The 19,654-nt window shown below is 41.2% G+C and overlaps 1 protein-coding gene across 1 annotated transcript; it reads left to right on the forward strand.

Moving 5' to 3' along the window:
• On the forward strand, positions 1-8,986 carry pdk2a (pyruvate dehydrogenase kinase 2a). Its single transcript, XM_030754950.1, has 11 exons — positions 1-118; positions 772-913; positions 1,378-1,449; positions 1,600-1,784; positions 3,930-4,019; positions 4,168-4,245; positions 4,700-4,776; positions 4,882-4,980; positions 7,417-7,527; positions 7,851-7,964; positions 8,151-8,986. The coding sequence occupies exons 1-11, from the start codon at positions 1-3 to the stop codon at positions 8,292-8,294; spliced, it is 1,230 nt and encodes a 409-aa protein (XP_030610810.1). The 3' UTR covers positions 8,295-8,986.
• Positions 8,987-19,654: the final 10,668 nt, after the last annotated feature.

Raw genomic sequence — 19,654 nt, forward strand, 5'->3', positions numbered from 1 at the left:
ATGAAGTTCGTCAGGTTTATTATGAAAAACGCCGCGTTGGCCAGCGCGCCTAAACATATCGAGCATTTCTCGAAATTTTCTCCGTCACCTCTCTCCATGAAGCAGTTTCTGGATTTCGGTGAGTATTGATCCTCGCTCATGTGGCTGATTTGTGATGCAACAATAGGGGCTACGTGACCTATGTGTCGTCAGCTGTGAAGACGTGACCACAGGTGTACCGCAGCTCCGTGACAAACATGTCCTCCGGTAGTGCATATTTTGTAGGACCCGTGCACGGCTCCGTGTGCTCTGCAGTGTTTCCCTGCAGTAACATGGTGCTCATTTTGGCGAGTGTTGCATCAGACCAGGGCCTGTGGAGTCCCTCATTTGTGCATTATAGTCTATATTTTGAATTTTATCACTACTATGATCCGCTAATAATTTGCTGTAAAATGCTTTATGATGTGCAGATTTTTTCTCACACATTTTTTGCAGAGGAATTGCAAAAGACAGATGCTTGAATGCAAATATCACTTTTCTATTATTCTATTATTGTTAGTTAGTTAGTTATGTCATGTAAATCATACAGATCTCATTTTGTTTGTAAGTCAGTAAAAATATAATTGTCACTGTTGTTCAGACCCCTTGTAGATGCCTTCTCCAGCTATCAGATAAATATATATTAAAAAAAAACCTGCAGATTTTGTCTAAATTGATACAATATTCATTTTTCTAGCATAATTTTTTTTTCTCTTGTCAACTAACCAACGCATCTGTTTGTCCTTAATTCAGGATCCATTAACGCCTGTGAGAAGACATCCTTTGCCTTTCTGAGGCAGGAGCTTCCAGTAAGACTTTCCAATATCATGAAGGAGATTAATCTGCTCCCTGACAAACTGCTCACGACCCCATCTGTGAAAATGGTGCAGGGCTGGTGAGTCTGAAGTATTGAGCGTTAGAATCCAAGTAACCAAACGTGTCTGTTGTTTTTGTTTTATTTTAATGTATTCAGCAGAAACATTTTCCAGAACAAAAGAGCAGCATGTTACAGTCAGTGTCTCTCTTTTCTGAAGCATGTTTGATGATTTCATCCCTTGCCTGGTCACAGCCACAGCTGTTGATGTGTTTATTGCCAGTTTATTTCCCCACATCATGCTTAGAGTTACAAAGCCCCGCTCTGACCAAGCTGTACTCCCTCCAAGTCGGCCTGTGCTGGTGCATGTGGGGCGGAGACGTTAGGTTTGAACTTTCCCCCAGTTTCTCCTGCATGCCACGTGACTGCTGTTTTCAAGACTGCTGTTTCTGCTGCTTCCTTTATGAGAGGCAGCCTGTGATCTTAGAAACTTTCTCTTGTGTTTAGCATCATATGTTTACATGTGTTTTTTATGATGTTTTCAGGTATGTCCAGAGTCTAATGGAGATCCTTGAATTCCTGGACAAGAATCCTGATGATCACAAAGTCCTCGGAGAGTAAGTTTCTCATTTATATGCGTGTTTTCTCTGTTTTTAAGAGAAACATTATCTTTTTTTGTTCTCACACCCCCCCACCATCCACCCATTCCTTTCAGAGTGATATAACCTAACCCCCGATGGCTGGATGTCTTTGTCATTCCTCCTCAGGTTTGTTGATGCCTTAGTTACCATCAGAAACAGACACAATGATGTAGTGCCCACCATGGCCCAGGGTGTCATCGAATACAAAGAGGCCTTCCCCCAGGATGTGGCCACCAACCAGAACATCCAGTACTTTCTGGACCGCTTTTATATGAGCCGGATCTCAATCCGTATGCTCATCAACCAGCACAGTGAGTAACTTTTTAATTCTCTGTCCTTTTATTTGTGTAGATCAGTGGTTCTCAGAGATTGTCCAGCTGGTGCTGCTAGATATCACTGAATACCTTCAGAGAGTCGACAGCACTGCAGGAAGAACATGGCCAGAAGAAATTAAGCTAAACTGTCCACATGATAGAATTTATCTTCTGATCAGGTTATGAAATGTTTGTTGAAATCTAATTTGCTTCTGGCCTTCTGTTTATTTTATTTTATTTTTTTTTTTTAGCTTTTTATTCTATGTGGGCTTTTAAACAGATTGCAGCCTTAATAATTAGCCACTGAAAAGAAGAAAAAACTGCACCAACTGCAGTACTTGTATGCAGCGCAGTAATCATTACACAATTAGAAGGGGATGTAAACACATAAGTACAGTCATCGAATGTTAGTGTGAATGGATTTGGTGCTTCAAGCTTCCCATTTTGAGCAGCTTTAGGCAAAAGCATCTATAAAAACAACATCTTTACATTTTTTTCAGAATGATACCATTTTACTGTCATTTACTGCATGAATTTCTTTTTTTTTTTTTTTTGTCTCTGTATCAAGTGCTGAAAATACTCCCATGTCAGCAGCAGATGGCTGCTCTGGCATGATGTTGTCATCTTCAGAGGTCTGTCTTGTTATTGAGAGCTTGTGCAGGTATCATCAGCCATGTGGAACAAAGACTGTTGATGCACTTCACTGATCTGATAGTTTAGATTTTCAAAATCACAGTTGCGTGAAAGGAAGCATTTATGCTTTATTAACTACTCAACCTGTCTTGATAACAACTTTCTTTTTTACATGTATGCTGATTTCTCCATCAGCTGTTTAGGCTCACAGACATATCGTCCTCCTCAGTTATTCATTCCCGGTAACTTTGGCATTACTGTTTTGTATCTGACTTGATGAAAACCGATCAGGCATAGCATCATTATGGGAATAACACTGGTTATCTCTTCATGATGGCACCTGCCCTCAAAGTTGATGTGTTGGAAGCAGGAAAAATGGGTCAGAGCATCTCCAAACCCGCAGCTCCTGTGGGGTGTTCCCAGTCTGCAGTGGTCAGCATCCATCATAAGTGGTCCAAGGAAGGAACGGTGGTGAACCAGCGACAGGGGCAGCTAAGGCTCACTGATGAATGTGGGGAGTGAAGGCTGGCCCATGTGGTCTTCTCCAACAGATGAGCTACTGTAGCTCAAATTGCCAAAAAAGTTAATCTGGTTTTGAGAATGTGGCAGAATGTGTTATTTACCCGGGGAATACCTGGCACCAGGATACACTATGGGAAGGCAGTGTGATGCTTCGGGCAATGTCCTGCTGGGAAACCTTGGGTCCTGCCATCCATGTGGATGTTACTTTGACATGCATCACCTACCTAAGCATTGTTGCAGACCATGTACACCCTTTCATGGAAACTGTATTCCCTGATGACTGAAGCCTCTTTCAGCAGGATGATGCACCCTGCCACAAATCATGGTTCAGGAATGGTTTGAGAAGCACAACAACGGGTTTGACTTGTCTGTGCTTGGATGTGCTGGACAAACAAGTCCGATCCATGAAGGCCCCACCATGCTAACATCTTGGTGCAGATATCACAGCACACCTTCAGGGGTCTAGTGGAGTCCATGCTTCGATGGGTCAGGGCTGTTTTGGCAGCAAAAAGGGGACCGACACAACATTTGGCAGGTGGTCATAATGTTATGCCTGATTGGTGAATGGTCTTCTTTAGTTTGTCATTTGTATACTGCTGCAGTGGTAGATGCTCATAAACAGAGACACCATTTCAGATAATGAGGTCAGCGTATGTACAAGAAATCCCTGTGAGACAAAAGCTTCAGACGGCTCTCAGCTCTTGGTCTCAGTTTTTTAAGTATTCTTGGATCTGTATGATGTCAAAGAAAGGGGATATCCCTAATATGGGCATTTCAGATGCACAGAATCCACCTGCTGTTCAAAGCTTCTGTTTGAAAGTGGCAGCCAATCACAATAAAGGTGAATAAGAATAAAGCCACCTTTTCATTATCTTGGCATAACCAAACTGTGTATAGTATTTCTGGGGGTTTTACATGATGCATAGTGATAATTATTACATAACCTGATATGTTGATTGAAGGTTGCACATGGTTTTCTCTTTGCAGCTCTCATTTTTGATGGTACCAATAATCCAGTGCACCCAAACACCATTGGCAGCATCGATCCTCACTGTAAAGTTGGAGATGTAGTCCAGGGTAATTATACATTATGGCTTCATTTAAACCATTTTTGCCCCTTTGATTGTTTTTCTTGTATGTATTTTAATTTAATTTTATTTATTTCAATTAAAAATCCTGCTAAATCCTGCGTTCTTTCTCACGTGATCTCCTTTTACTTTCTCAGATGCCTTCAAAAGTGCCAAGATGCTATGTGACCAGTACTACCTCTGCTCCCCTGATCTGATACTTCAGGAGATGAACTGTAAGTTTCTACTGATTCAGATTAAAATATTCACATTTGGGAGTTCTGGATGTCTGTCATACAGTCCATATTGATCCAGCAGCATTGTTCTTACTCACATTTCAAAAGGTAAAAGTCACTGCAGCGAAATGAAGTGATTTCAGTAAAGAGCAAATGGCCTCCAGCATGTACGTACAGTATGAGTGGTTTTCTGTAAGTGAACAAGATGGATCTGAGAGGCCTCTAAATATAGCACAGTGTCTGATTTCATGGCTACATGAGCCTGGCTGACCACATCAGGTGCTATTGACACACAGACCTTTTCCACTCCATCCTCGCAAAGCGTAAAACCAGAGTGCAGCTGAGTAATTGGCACTAATGGAAATCATCCATGAGTGGTTAGAGTAATGAATTGTAAATGAAGTGGCTGGAATAAAGAAACTGTTTGGTTTTTTTTTTTCCCCCTCCTGTGCAGTGAAGAAGACAAATCATCCAATCAGCATTGTTTATGTGCCATCTCACCTTTATCACATGCTGTTTGAGCTCTTCAAGGTAGGACACCCAGCTGTGGATTTTGAATAATATGTGGATGCGTAACTTCATATTCCAAGACATCTTGAAAATGAATTTTATTATCTTAAATGTTCCTTTTTATAGAATGCTATGAGGGCTACCATTGAGATTCACGAGAGCAGCAACAACCTTCCACCTATTAAAGTCATGGTGTCTGTTGGAGCTGAGGACTTGACCATTAAGGTGAGTTGCAAACTAAAACAAACAAAAAAAATCCAATTTACCTGCATGTAGATGTTATCAGTTGCCCAGTTTTGGAAATGTTGTTTATAGAAACATCTGCTTTAAATGTCACTGCATTTGTGCTTGAAATGCCAGTTTGAAAGTCAGTCATCACACACACAGAGACTGGTTGGCAACCTCTGATCACCAAGGAAAAATGTGTATTCCTTGACTAGCTGAGCAGTGGTTGCAGTCATTTTGCTGGATGTCACCAGGTGAAATCAGTGCTACACCCAAAATCCTCTTTGTGATTGGTTTTGGTTGCTTGCAGATTGCAGTCAGCTTTTCTTCAAACACGTATTTACTCTCTGAGCTGTAGTGAAACTTAGAAAAACCAGAAATGGCAGCATTCTCCTTCAAAATAAAAGTTGTGCCTTTTCAGTTACAGGCACAGCTTTTACTTTGAAGGCAAACGATCTCCATTTCTGACTTCCATCACACATTTCAGTTTTACTACCACTTGGCGAGTAGGTTGCAAGTTTGCGCAGATGAATCGGTGTCTTCCAGGTAAACTGCTGACCGTGGCAATCTGGTAGCAACCAAAGCAGTTGCCAGGAGATGTTCAGAGCAGCACCATATACCAACTGGTAGCAGAATATTCAATTTTCCCCAATGACCTGTTTTTGCCAGGGGGTCACTGACCGGTATCTAGGCCTGTGAAAATGTGGCTTTAGCAGCTGCCTGCAACCTTTAGCAACCACTTGCCAAACAGTTGGGGAATATCCATTTTTTTCCCTGGCAACCAGTAGTTGCCAGGTGGTTGCCGACTGGTCTCTAGGCCCGTGTGCCTGGGGCCTCAGCCACCTCAACCCAGTAAAAGTAAGGAGCTGTTCTCTTCATACTGTACTACACATACTACACCTACCAACCATTAGCTGAATAGGACACTTCATTTTGATGGCAGATGAAACTGCTCATAACAAGCTTTGAGTCTCTTTATTTTTTAAAGAGTAATCAGTTCTGCTGCTGCTGCTACAAATGTATTTTTGTCACCTCATAGTAAATGTCATTTAGTTTCCTTTGGGTGCAAACTAAGGCAGGCATTTCTGCACACGACATCCCCAAAATCGGGCACCTCAGATCGAAATGAGAAGCACTCCGAGTGCAAACCTCGGCCAAGGCAGCTCAGTCTCTGGGCAGTATTTACTGTCAAGGTTATAGTGTTGTATTTTGTGTATATTCATTTAGTTTTCTTTGTTATTTTAAACATACAGAAAAAAATTTGTAGTGCAGTAAAAACAAGTGCAAAGTGCAGGCTTTTATTTGCTCGTTGAAACCCGTTTTAATACATGTGACATAATTTTGAGTATATATTTTTTTAATTGATTTTATATGGATACATGTGTAGCATTCATTTAATTGTTTTAGTAAAATTGTTTAAATGGCTGACACACAAATGTTACCAAAAACATAACCTCCTTGGTGGAAGTGATAATCTAGATGATGTAATTTTGGGGTGTCTGCTGCTTTTAAAGTGGACCAATTGTGCTGTGGTTATATTTGGTAAATCGGTACCTCGAAATCAAATGATATCCAAGTGCTTTTAAAAAAATAAATAAATAAATGCACAGCATATAACCCTCTCCCCAGCCAGACTCTGGCTTCAGATTACATCTTTAAGGTGGGAAGGAAATCAGATATCATCTTTGGTGGGAACTCAGTCTTGTTGTCTGTGTTCATGCAGGTTACTCCTGAGGTTTTTATTTTTTCCCCTCATAATGTTCTGAAATATTAACAGCAGGTGGATTAAAGGCTTTAAATTGCCTGTAGGAGTCGATGGGAGCGTAGGTGTTTTTATGTTTGCGAACAAGCACGTATAAAGTAAGGTTAATGACGCTTGTAAAGGCAAAATTATATCACTAAGTTAATCCCACTGCACCCCTTTGGTATTTATTACATTAATAATACAGGCGTATTGCACATAATACATGGTGTGCATCTGATTTTAAAGCTAAACTTGCCTCCCATTCTGTTGTGTCCATCCAGATCTTTCTCCAAACATGTTATGTAATGACTTCACCCTCAATTAAGCACAGTGCCCACTTGGAAGCAGAGCTACTAAGCTCTGATAAGATTAGCACCATGGCCTGTGTGCATTCATACTCATAGTGCCCATAAATCTCATCTTAATGCCTGTGTGTCACCAAGACACTGTCAAGTCTTCGTGTCATTTCTTCCCAGCTTTACCTTCACTACCAGCGGCCTCTGACACATACAGGCCGTGCAACCCTTACACTGCACCAACAGTCTGCACACAAACAGAAGCCACTTGGTTTCCACCCTTAAGTTGAAGCCAAGTGTTTGTGACGGGCTCGTGTCTTCAGCTCTGTCCAAGCACCTCACATCCTTCTCCGTCTCTGTCCCACCCCTCTATTTTTACCCCTGCCCGTGCTGTAGGTGAGTGACAAGGGTGGCGGTGTCCCGTTTCGTAGGACCGAGAACCTTTTCAGCTACATGTACTCTACTGCTCCTGCTCCACAGATAGGAGACCACAAACGGCCTCCGCTGGTAAGTAAAAGTAAAGGAAAAAGTTAATTTATTAATGTTTTTGCTCAAACAAATAAAAACTGTTCAGGTCTAGAAGAAGCTGTTAGTGGCACCACATGCTGTTTGGTTGCCTTTCTTAGAGCCTCCAAGCATCATATTGCTCATTTAGCTGCTTAAAGATTGGAGTATGGGCCTAATTTTTAGTCCTCAAAAAGTGATTGACTTACAGTCACAAAACAAACTTGACAAAAGACCTGTTTTGTTCCATGGATGAGCAGCGCTGCCTGCAGTGTGACAGAACAAAGCCTTCTTAAACCCTTGATCTCCCTCGTCTCTCTGCACAGGCTGGATTCGGCTACGGTCTGCCCATCTCTCGTCTCTACGCCAAGTACTTCCAGGGGGACCTGCAGCTCTACTCCATGGAGGGCTACGGCACAGACGCTGTCATCCACTTGAAGGTGAGCCAGGCAGGGTGCTCATGCATGAAACTGTGACAAGAAGCTGGGAGTTTGAAAGTGTGGAGCGCATAACAAAAAGAAACTGCCCTGTGTCGAGCTTTTTGTTAAACACAAAACCCCCTCTGCAGACCTGCTGCAGGTGAGACAGACCATTTGTAATTACATCTTGTCGCCTTGTCCCTCCAGGCGCTGTCCACAGACTCCATCGAAAGGCTGCCGGTGTACAACAAAACTGCTCTGAAGAACTACAAAATGAGCCAAGAGGCTGACGACTGGTGTGTGCCCAGCAAAGAGCCCCTAGATCTGAGCATCTATAAGGTGACCAAGTGAAATCTCCTCCAGGCATGGATACAGTGAAGCCTCCAGAATGTCTTCATATTCCCATGTCATCTCCTGCCAACAAGATGGGAACCAGACTTTACTTTTTCACTCTGAGAACCCTCTACAGACAAAGGGGCCTTTTTAATTTCAGCCTGTTTTTAGCAGTAGCTACAGTGTTAGTGCTTTCTGTTATCCTTTTCATGAGAACATGCACACATCCGAAATGGCTACTGACAGGATATGCATTACAGTCTCTCAGACTTTGAAGTCACTCCAATGTTGCTGAACTATGTATCAGTGGGGAGTGTGGGGTTAGATTCTCGAGGAAGGGGCAGGCAGGCATCATGCAGCGCGGTGTTTAAAAACAGAGCAAATGAGTGATTTCATACGATTGCTGTTGAAGAGTTTTCACAGCTGTTGAATAAGGGACATGCGAAGGTATTCGGTTAACAGGAAGTGCCTGTTGTTCAGCCTTATCACAGCAATTTCACCCAGAGGCTCACTTTCTTCTAATACTTGAAAAATATAAACTAAAACTTGTGTTGCACATTGTTACATTTTGCTGTACTGTGATGCTGTTTGGGGTGCAGATTTGAACAAATTGAACGATTTTGTGCATGAAAAGTTGTTCAGCTTTTTTTCTAAAAAAAAAAAAAAAAAAAAAAAAGTGTGTTTTCAACCTTTAAAAAAAAAAAAAAAAATCTAATCGCAGTATATTCACACTGACGTGAGCGAACGTCTGGACCAGGCTGAATGTAGTCCACTCTTTCTGTGCATTCATTTGCAAAAATTGCAGAGCAGTATGTCATCGAATCTACAGCACACTGATCAACCACAGCCAGCTGCAGTAGCGCTCGCCTGCCTCTGTGGGAGGTTTAATGCTTTTGGACAGTTCAATGGAGGCAAATATTAATAAACCTCAGTGGATGTCATGTTTAAGTTCTCGACCATCTTATGATCCATTAAGGCAAGGGCAGTCATAGAGCTTTTGTTACACTGTGCCATACGAGAACAAAAAGCCCTGGGTCCACATGTGTTGCATATGAACAGGTTGTTATATCTTTTAATGTGTGTTAAATCCATCTTAATTACACAGTATGTACATAATTATTTTTATAGCTACACTTTTTGGAGCTGAAAATATTGTTAATACTGTAAGTGCAATCCAAATGACAATAAAAAGTAAAGGGAGTTTAAAGTGTCACTCGTGTTATTTTGTGCTGTCAGTTAATTAAGCGTACAGAAGTGATTATATCAATCAGTGGATTGTCCCTGTGGTGCAGCTGATTGCAGCTGTGGGGGACAAAAGGAGAAGTGATTAGGGAAAGAAAGCAGAGCGTCTGCTGTTCAGTGTCACTGGGTCTCCTCTGAAGCTGGTGTTGAGGTCAAGTTCAGAAACTCTATCCTGCAGGCATTCCAGCACGCAACCCTCATGCACTAAAGAAATCTCACCACACACATGATCGTGTAGACCTTCATATCCACTCAGCTGCTCTTCCACTGCATGAGGGTACAAAGACTTCTACTGCTGTTATGGCAGCAAGTGGCTAGAAGAAACACACTGCCTCAGTAGTTTCTGGCCCAGAGCCCAATAAGACAGAGGTCATGTTAAGGTAAACCGACTAAGGCATGGTCTTGTGGTTGTGTGGATATTAAGGGAGTGTGAGACTCATACAGCTAAAGGGTAAGGGCCTGGAGGGAGTTCTAATAATAGCTGGCTTTCTTTTTTTTTTAAGATATGAGAAGCCAGAGGCGGCGCACATCTAACATGTTAGTAACAGCTGTGTTTGAAAGGTCAAAGATGCTCGCTCTAAATTCTAGAAAGGAATGCTTTTTTTTTTTTTTATTAACTGCTCTGCATATTTGTAATTAAATATTTAACATTTAATCTTTAACCCACCAGCTTATTTAACATACATGGGCTCCTGACTGGGGTTCCTGGGGACCCCATGAATGGTTTAAAGGAAGAAGCAATCATAATAGCAAAGCTTATTTCTTGACAAATGCAATTAATGCCATCTAAAGAAAAATATATATTTTTGCAAAGTTGCAATTAATTTACATATTTTTAAAAACAAAAAAATTTTTAATACAACTTGCAGATTTTTCTCAGGTACAATCCACATTATTACTTAAACACTTATTCACCATCTTTTGATTCTGTAGGACTTCATTTTCAGTCATTTCAAGTAAACATTTGTGTTGTATTTGTATGATAAAAACCAATTAGGGTCATTTTGAGCCTAATTGGTTTTATCAATTAGCCATCCTGGAGATGTAATCTCTCCAGCATGTCCTGGGTTTGCACCGGGACCTCCATTACATGCTAAAAACACTTCAGCTGGCTCCTTTTGATGTGGAGGAGTAGAAACTCTACTCTGAGCTCCTCACCCTATCACTAAGGTTGAGCAGAGTCACCCTTTGCAGGAAACTTATTTCCGCTGCTTGCATCTGTAATCTCATTCTTTCAGTCACTCCCCGGAGCTCGTGGCCACAGAGGGTGGAAACGGCTCTCTCTTCACAGCATCCACACCAATCTGTTAATCTCCCACTCCTCTTTTCCCTCACTCGTGAAGTAACCCCAACATACGTAAACCCCTCCACTTGGGGCAGCAACTTGTTTCCAACTCAAAGTGGACACTCCACCCTTTTTCAGGCTGAAAACCATGGCCTCAGATTTGGAGGTGCTGCTTCTCAATCCAGCTGCTTCGCACTCGGCTGCAGCACCAGTCCAAGCTGGAGGTCATGGCTCGATGAAGCCAACAGAACCACATCATCTGCAAAAAAGCAGAGATGAGATCCTGAGACCCCTCAAACTAAACACCCTCCGCTCATTTGCTGCACCTAGAAATTCTGTCCATAAATAAACAGAATCAGCAGCAAATGGCAGCCCTGGCAGAGACCAAACCTGGAGAATGAGTCTGACTTATTGCTGGCACCACAGGCTGAGCTCCTGCTAAAAGAACCAAAGCTAAACACACCCTGCAGGCAGTTTATAGCACAGGGTTTGCCTTATTCTGTACTCAGGACGTGCTGGCTGTGACAGGAGGAGTAAACAGTTGCTGCCTTCCAGTCTGTCTTTCAGGAGCAAAGGTAACACCTTTTTCAGGTATATTTTCCAGTCCAGCACTGGACGGTCGCATCAGCAGGCTAAGTTTTCCTCGCTCCCAGGAGGGACCTGCAAGTGCAGCAGCATCAGCTCTCCTGTTCATGTGTGCCATGCACCGGACACACTCCACCTGCCTCAGGTAGATCCGGCGACATCGCCAACATTCTTATAACTTCGAGTTTGGGAAGTTCCCATTCCCGATGATGGATGCAGTAATGGGGTCTTTCTCAGTTATAATTACTGAGTTAGTGGCTCTTGGTGCTGTGATAACAGCTATACAATAATGTTTAATGCATTTTGTGAAATTAGTACTTTTACTAAACTTAAATACTTTTCATGATTATACTTAGTGCTTTAAGTGACTTTGAATTCAAGACTTTTCTTTCTGTTTCTCTAATATGCTTAAAGGGGAAGACTATGATAAATCAGAAGAATCAGTAAAATACTGTATGACTTAAAAACCTATGCAAAACCACTTATTTTTACTGTATCTCTCAAACCCTGTACTTCAGATATATGATTACATTTACATACCTTGTGTTTACTTTATAGAAATGAGTTCTGACCTAACATACTGTATATGTGTTATATTTGATTTGGCATGTTCTCTCTGGGGATGCCCATCTGTTTTTGTTGATGAATGAGAGGTCCTGCTTGTTTTACTGGGTGTGTGTGGACCAGCAGCTGATCTAAATGCAGCTCTGGGTGTTTACCTGCAGGCTTACACAGATACACTGAGGAGTGGCAAGAATCCAATAGTGCTCTGCTTCTATCTCATACAAACAAAAGGCTGATAAACTCTCCATAGCAACAGCAACCACTGCCAAAGTACACTATGTCCATTATCAGCATGTTGGTGTGTACAAGAACTCTGAATGTGCCCTCGTGCACAATCTTTTGCACCTAAGGTGTGCAGTGTTTGAGTCAAATCACTCTTGAAACAATGAATTCCAATTATAAGCTACATATAAACAATGAACTAACAGCTCCCACTGGTTAGTTTACTGCTGTTTTAAATCCTTAATTTGGGATCATAGGCAGCAGAAAGGATGGACCTAGCTTCAGGATATGAAAAGTGAAGCAAGTTACTTAAAACTGCATTATTTTTAATGGTCACCAGGGGGCGATACCTGTGGTTGCAAAACGGCTTCCTAAGGAACAATGGCTCTATGACTTATTTTGGATGATTAAGACATAGATTTACCCCTGTGGAGCTGCCACAAAGGTGGAAATCAGCTATGGAGACCAAACCCTGTGTACCAGACTGAAAGCATGTTCATTTTCACTTTAATAACAGTCTCAGTCGTTGGGGACTGACTCACTTTCACTGCCGGCCAAGTGGTCTTTAGACGAAATGCAGATTTTTGCCACTTCCATGTGTCGAGCAGCTAGAGTCCTCTTTCAGACAAGAATGGGTCAACGTTCGTGTCCCAGAGGTCCTGCAGCTGCTCTTTACAGACATTTACAGACTGTAGTTAAAAAAAGGAGGGATGCTACACTGTGGTAAACATGGCCCTGTCCCAGACATGCGGCTGCTATAAATTCAAAATGGTACATTTTCTCAGTTAAAACATTTGATCATGTTTTCTATGTTCTACCATGAATAAAATATGGATTTATGAGATTTGCAAATCATTGCATTCACTTTTTGTTTACATTTTACACAGCATCCCAGTTTGGGGGAATTGAGTTTGCATTTATTGTCGTCATGTAACATCAGTCGTACGCAGTAAAGCATCTGGAATGTGAAAGATGCAGTTTTGTTGAATGAATAAGTGTATTTGTGGTGAGTTGGTGATAAAAAAAAAGTTAAATCCCTCAGTGACATGTGGCCTGGTGACCTGTGGCCTGGTGACCTGATATCCAGATCACAACATTACAACTGCCAGGACTACCCATGTGAGAGGGGCCTGTGAACACAGTGGCTGCCAGCAGAGACTAACATACCAAATGTTGTCATCACGAGGAGCTAATTGTGATTTTAATAACAGTAAAGTGTTCCAGTTGCTTTGTCAATGGGATGCTTGTCATAAAACCATTAATTTTCTACATATTTGGACTGAAGCTGCATTTTTTTTTCTCCAGTGTAAGTCGTTCTTACGTCGTTCTCCTTTTCAAAGGTAACTGCTGGGTCATTATAACGCTGGGGGAATGGTGCTCAGTTTTTATTGCTGCTGTTACCCTCTAGTGGTCTGTTTGATTATAGAAATATCCACCTTAGTTTGCATGGCAGCGTTTACAGAAGCAGTGGATGTAGAATTCACTGTTCATAATACACTCTCTGGACACTTTATTAGGTACACTTTGCTAATGGCCTAAATGCATTAAGTTGCTGCCATGTGATTGGCTAATGAGATATTTGCATATTACAGTGGACGGCTGTTCAAAGCTGTTCTCTTGTATATGCCTGTGTTTTGTTGCATATCATTCAACACAGTGGATGCTTGTGATCATCCCATACACTGCTACCGATTGGCCAGTCACGGGGAGTTGCTTTTTTTTACTTTTATCTTATTTGAATGTAATTAACAGAATCAGGATTAGTGAATATTAGCAGTAGTGACAGTCGATCTGAGGATGCAATATCATTTTCTGTTTTTGGTGTTAAATACACATTTCTCTGGTTAAAAAGTCAAATGCATGGTGTCCAGCTGAGCGGACATATTTGTAACTCCATGAAAAATAGGTTCATAAACAAAATTTTAATTGCATTTTTTTTCTTGCCTAAAGAGAAATAAAAACATTCAAAAAAAAAAAAAAATCTTGACTAAGGTTCTCATAATTCATGCATGAAAGGGCTACGAAGCAGTTAAATGGGTGTATCCAGCAAAGATTTAATTTAATAAAATGCTACTTGCTGCTGTTCTTAGCAGGCATTCTTAGCAGGAAAATATAGTCTATTCCCCTCAGAAGGATAGCACAGTCACCACAGCACATCACTGTCACATTAGCTCCACCCCTTCCTTCCACTTTAACTCATAGTAAACAGGACATTTCTCATCTTAAAGGTCAAAGCTGTTCATGCGTTACACAAGTTTACTGCAGATACTCTGCACTTGTTCACTTAGCAGATAACTTGAATGTCAGTTTGGCTGTTTGCACACCGAGGTCCATCTGTATATGAAGTAATGAAACGGGTCATGAAAAAAATAACCACTTTTACAGTTTCACCACTCTCTGCTGACTGGACAAACCGAGGAAACTGCCAGCACCACATGTTTCATGTCTATGCTAGCAAACTCTGTGAAAAATAGCATGTTATGTGCCATTAAACTGAATTCTGCCTTTTCTCCTTTGTTTAAACTGAACCCGCTGATGAGGCTGTGTTCACACAGGGGTGGAGTTTCTCATCATGATGAAATGAAGAAGTGTAGAGTTACATACGTCTAACTGCACTGAAACTGGACAGATTTAATATTTTGTCGTTACAATGTTTTTTCATTCTTTCAGCACTTACGTACACGATAAGCTTCAAACTTTCTTTTATGATAAAGTTTAGGGCTGGATCAGGTGACCCTGAACCCTCCCTTAGTTATGCTGCTATAGGCCTCGGCTGCTGGAGTGTTTCTTTTCATTCATCTCTTTTTACTCTGTTTATACCCCACTCTGGATTCAATCATTAGTTATTATTAATCTCTGTCTCTCTCCCCCCTCAGCAGATGACCCCTCCCTCCCTGATCCTGGTTCTTCTGGAGGTTTCTTCCTGTTAAAGGGAGTTTTTCCTCCCCACTGTCACCAAGTGCTGCTCATAGGAAGTTGTTTTGACTGTTGGGTTTTCTCTGTATTATTGTAGGGTCTTTGCCTACAATATAATATAAAGCACCTTGAGGCACCTGTTTGTTGTGATTTGGTGCTGCAAAAATGAATTGATAAGTAAACATAGCTCAGTCTACAGATTTAATTCAATTACCTGAATTACTTTATAATTTGTATTTTCTTTGCCCCCCCCCCCCCCTTTTTTTTAGTATAAACAGTATCTAAATATGTTTCTGTCATAAAACCTTTTGCTAAATTAATTCCAGCATCTTGCACTAATTGTATGTGATTAAAAAATAAAAACAAATATTCAAGCATCTTGTCTCAAATTGTTTGTTTCTCCAATAAATACTGACATTTGTACAGTGTTTTGTTGGAATTTATTCAACTTATGAATGTGAAAGCATATAAATGTCATCTTTTACATAACTTTTGTGTAACTGTTGTTGTCCCCAGATGGCTGTCTGAGCTGCGGCCATGCTCGTCACCTTGTACAGTTTGTTGCTCAGGGACCACAAACGCTGTGAGAATGAGATTTGTTCACTGATGTTATAAAGTTAGAAGGCAGATGGAGCAAACAAACAAACATATATTATGCAACAAAAGTTTTGCCCACATGTTATGCTGAATCTTTGTTGCACTGAACTTGCAGAAAGAACATCACAATATGTTTAAGATCAGTGACTTCACTTTGTAATGTGAAAGTTTGGGTTCCTTTTTTCCCAGTCTGAACTAAAGCTTTGGAGCACAGATCGACCATCAGCTGTGGAAGTAGCTGCTGTTCTCAAGGGGATGTAATGAGCTATCCTGCATTATTACACAATTAGGTCAACAAAACAGCAGAAATCAACAGAAATTCCCCATTGTGGGACTAATAAAGGTATTCATTCAAATGAATCAGCACACTAACCAGTCTGTTGATTTTTAATAATCAACCAGATTTGCTGCTTTTCATTTTATGTCACCAGAAGTTTTAACACCTTGTTGTTTAATATGTTAAGAAATCATGACCTGTATTTTTCACCTTTTTTAAAAATTGTATAGACCAAGCACTTCATTACTTGATTAATTAAGAAAATAACAGGCAGATTAAATAATATATATTTAAATCTTATTTATTGTATCAGGTCTTCATCTTTGCCAGGGGTCATTGTAGGTCAAGAACCTTTTATTTGACAAAAGTCAGAAAACTTCCCATTTGATCCATTCTTTAAGCTTTTATTCTTAGACTCATATCTACTGCACTAAAGTCACGGCTTCAAATGTTTCTTACAGTTTCTGGTGTGTAAAAATCCGTTTTTATTTTATACTTGATTTTAAAGGTATTTAGTATAAAGATACTAGAATTTGTCTTAAAAATAAAAACAATGGTGTTTTTTACGAACACACAAAATACAGTAAAACGCATATAAAAAAATAATGACACAACAATCCAGCCCTCTTCAAATCAGTGCACAAATCCAAACCGGCCATTTCCCAGAGTACAGTAGCTAATTATAATTATACAGTAATTATGTACATACACATGTTGATATGCACATGTACACACATACATTCATCATTTTTCTTTCTTGTTTCTATAGTAACATATATGTGCTGCTCATAGTTACTCACAGTTCCTGCCTCTGTATGTACTCGACAACAGCTGGAGCATCTGGATTCACCATTATTATTGTTAGAATAACCGTCCGTGTCAATCTGCATTATTCGGGGGTTTTAAATGAGGCTGTCATTCTGTCTAAAAATGCTCACCATCGCAGGAGCTGGAAAGCCCGAAGTGTGAACAAACAACACTTCAGCAGCAGCAGAACGCTCTGACTAAGGTGGGTCTCTATATAACTCCTTACTCGCTCTCTCCATACTGAACATCAGCCACTGAATGTGTTATTTTTTTATTCGCAGATGCACATATCATGTCATCAGAAAACAGCTCAGAAGAAAGTAGGTCAGTGAATCCAGTGATCAGCAGTCTCTACTCAAAATACAAGAACACACATCCTCACCTGCAGTACTTTGGAGACCCCTGTTTCCACTACACCTTCCTAGATCAGACCTGGTGTGCCACCAGCACCGCCAAGTTTGAGATGTGTGATCAGCAAGTCACCTGGACAGGTAATGAAGTAGGCCTTCTGTATATACATGTACCTAATTTTATGACGACAATGACTTATAAAATTCTTTCATCTTCTGTTTAAGGGTGGCATTGTGTGAGGTGTATGTGTGTGTGTGTGTGTGTGTGTGTGTATACCTGTGAACCACTGTGGGTGGCCGAGCCTCACTGAAGGAGGAGGGATGGTTTGTAACTCACAATGCTGCGCGCTCTGTTCCACCAATCGAGGACAATAAGTGTCCGGGCAGCCATCTGCCTTGACCAACAGGGGGAGTGAGGAAAGAAGAGAAAAAGGAGGGAATGGAGACAAAACACAGACGATGAGAGAGAAGACCAAATTTAATGACAGCAGCACTCCATAAAATCCTGGGAGTCGAAGGAAGAGAGTGGAGAAGAAATGTTCAGTGTATCGCAGGAAGTCTTCCAGCAGCCGGAGCCAATAGTAGCATAACCACAGTCCACAGTCACCTGATCCAGCCCTAACTATGAGCTTTATCAAAAAAGGAAAGTTTTAAGTCTAATCTTAAAAGTAGAGAGAAATCTCTGCCTCCTATTCTACGTTCAGAAACTCTGGGAATCACATTTAAGCCTGCAGTCTGACAGCTAAGTGCTCCATTAGGGTAATATGATATTATGTGCTCTCTAAGATATGATGGGGCCTGATAATATGAGACTTTGTATGTGAGAAGGAAGGAACTCAGGAAGACAAGCCAACATAGAGGAAATATGGCATCTCTTTGCAGTTCTTGTTAGTACTCGTGCTGCGGTGTTTGGAATTAATCGGAGGCTTTTCAGGGAACTTTTAGAGCAACCTGATAATAAAGAATAACCACAGTCCAGACTTAGAAGTAAGTCTGGACTTAAACAATTTTTTTTCAGAATCACTGAGGGAGGATGTTTCTAATTTGAACAATACTGTGAATATTAAAGAAAGAAGTCCTACTTTTTCTTTTTTTTTAAAAATGTGCTCATTTATACTGGTCACATATACTGGTCAAAAATGACCCCAAGATTCCTCCAAGTGCTGCTTGAGGCATTAGAGAATATTTCTGAGATTTGTAGAGTCAAAAATAATAATCTGAGTTTTGTCTGAATTTAGAAGCAGGGATTTCGAGGCTGTCCATTCCTTAATGTCCTCGGACATGCCTGCAGATTTGATTTGAAACCTGATAAATATATAAATACCTGTCAATATAATGTCAACGTCAGTGCGCTTTGTGCTCAACATTGACAACGGACCCCTAAACAAGGTAGGTCAGGTCGAATGCTTCTTGAAAACATATATATGACAAACTGGTGGAGCTGGCTGGGGCGAGGGAGGCCTGGGCTTCTCGGCTTAGGCCCCCGCGACCCAGCCCTGGATATGTGGAAGAAAATGGATGGATGGATGGATGATCATGAGTGAATTTGCCAATATTTTCACAGCTTAAACTCAAAACCTGAAGTAGGTCATTCTTCTATGGAGCACATCCTTTCATGAAAATGGTGTTCAGGGCATGTTCTACCTGGAGGAGGCCCCGGGGCAGACCCAGGAACATCTTCATGTTTTTTGAAAACTATATGCTCAGTTTGAATTTTGTATATTGTGTGGTTCTCAGTCATCCAGGTCATAGTAGTCTCTGGAGTTTGAAAAAAAGGGCGACTGGACTTCTTTTTGTTTTGTTTTGTTGTTGTATCAAGTGACCTGTTGAGGTCACCGGAACAAAGGTGTGAATGGGGGTTGAGACGCCTGGGGAGAGAGTTCAGGTCAGCACAACGACTACAGAAAGACGACTCCTCGCAAAACAAAACCAGCTTTACCCAGATCAGATTTGCACACTGTTAGACGTCTGCCTTACCACAACATATTTCTAATACAATGATGGATTCTACAGACAGAAGCATGGATGCCCCATGGGCTCCCCACTGTCACCCATTGTAGCCAACTTTTACATGGAGGAAGTAAGTAAGTAAAGCTCTTGGTTCTTTCAAAGCGATGGCACCTAGCCACTGGTACAGATACGTGGATGACACCTGGGTCAAAATCAAAACCTTCAGCCTTCACTCGCCACATCAGCTCAGTGGATAAATACATAATCTTTACCAGGGAGGACACCAGAGATAATAGGTTACCGTTCCTGGACTGTGCGGTGCTTATCGAGGAAGATGGAAGCCTGAACATTAAAGTTTACCAGAAGCCCACACACACGGACCAGTACCTTCACTTTGACTCCCACCACCCTCTGGAACACGGACTTAGGGTGATCAGGACCCTGCAACACCGGGCGGAAAGCGTTCCCTGTAAGGCAGAAGGGAAACAAAAGGAACACACACATATTACGAAAGCCCTAAAAACATGTGGGTATCCCAACTGGGCTTTCATCAAATCAGCCAAGATGCACAGGAAAGAAGGTC

This window comes from Archocentrus centrarchus, chromosome 19 (genome assembly GCF_007364275.1).
Source record: "Archocentrus centrarchus isolate MPI-CPG fArcCen1 chromosome 19, fArcCen1, whole genome shotgun sequence".
NCBI lineage: Eukaryota > Metazoa > Chordata > Actinopteri > Cichliformes > Cichlidae > Archocentrus > Archocentrus centrarchus.

Bases quoted from the DNA above. Each gene is read 5' to 3' on its own strand.
- pdk2a (XM_030754950.1), top strand. From the start codon at position 1: ATGAAGTTCGTCAGGTTTATTATGAAAAACGCCGCGTTGGCCAGCGCG. The intron at 4,020-4,167 runs GTAATTATACAT...TTACTTTCTCAG, and splicing joins AGTTGGAGATGTAGTCCAGG to ATGCCTTCAAAAGTGCCAAG. The intron at 4,777-4,881 runs GTAGGACACCCA...TCCTTTTTATAG, and splicing joins TGCTGTTTGAGCTCTTCAAG to AATGCTATGAGGGCTACCAT.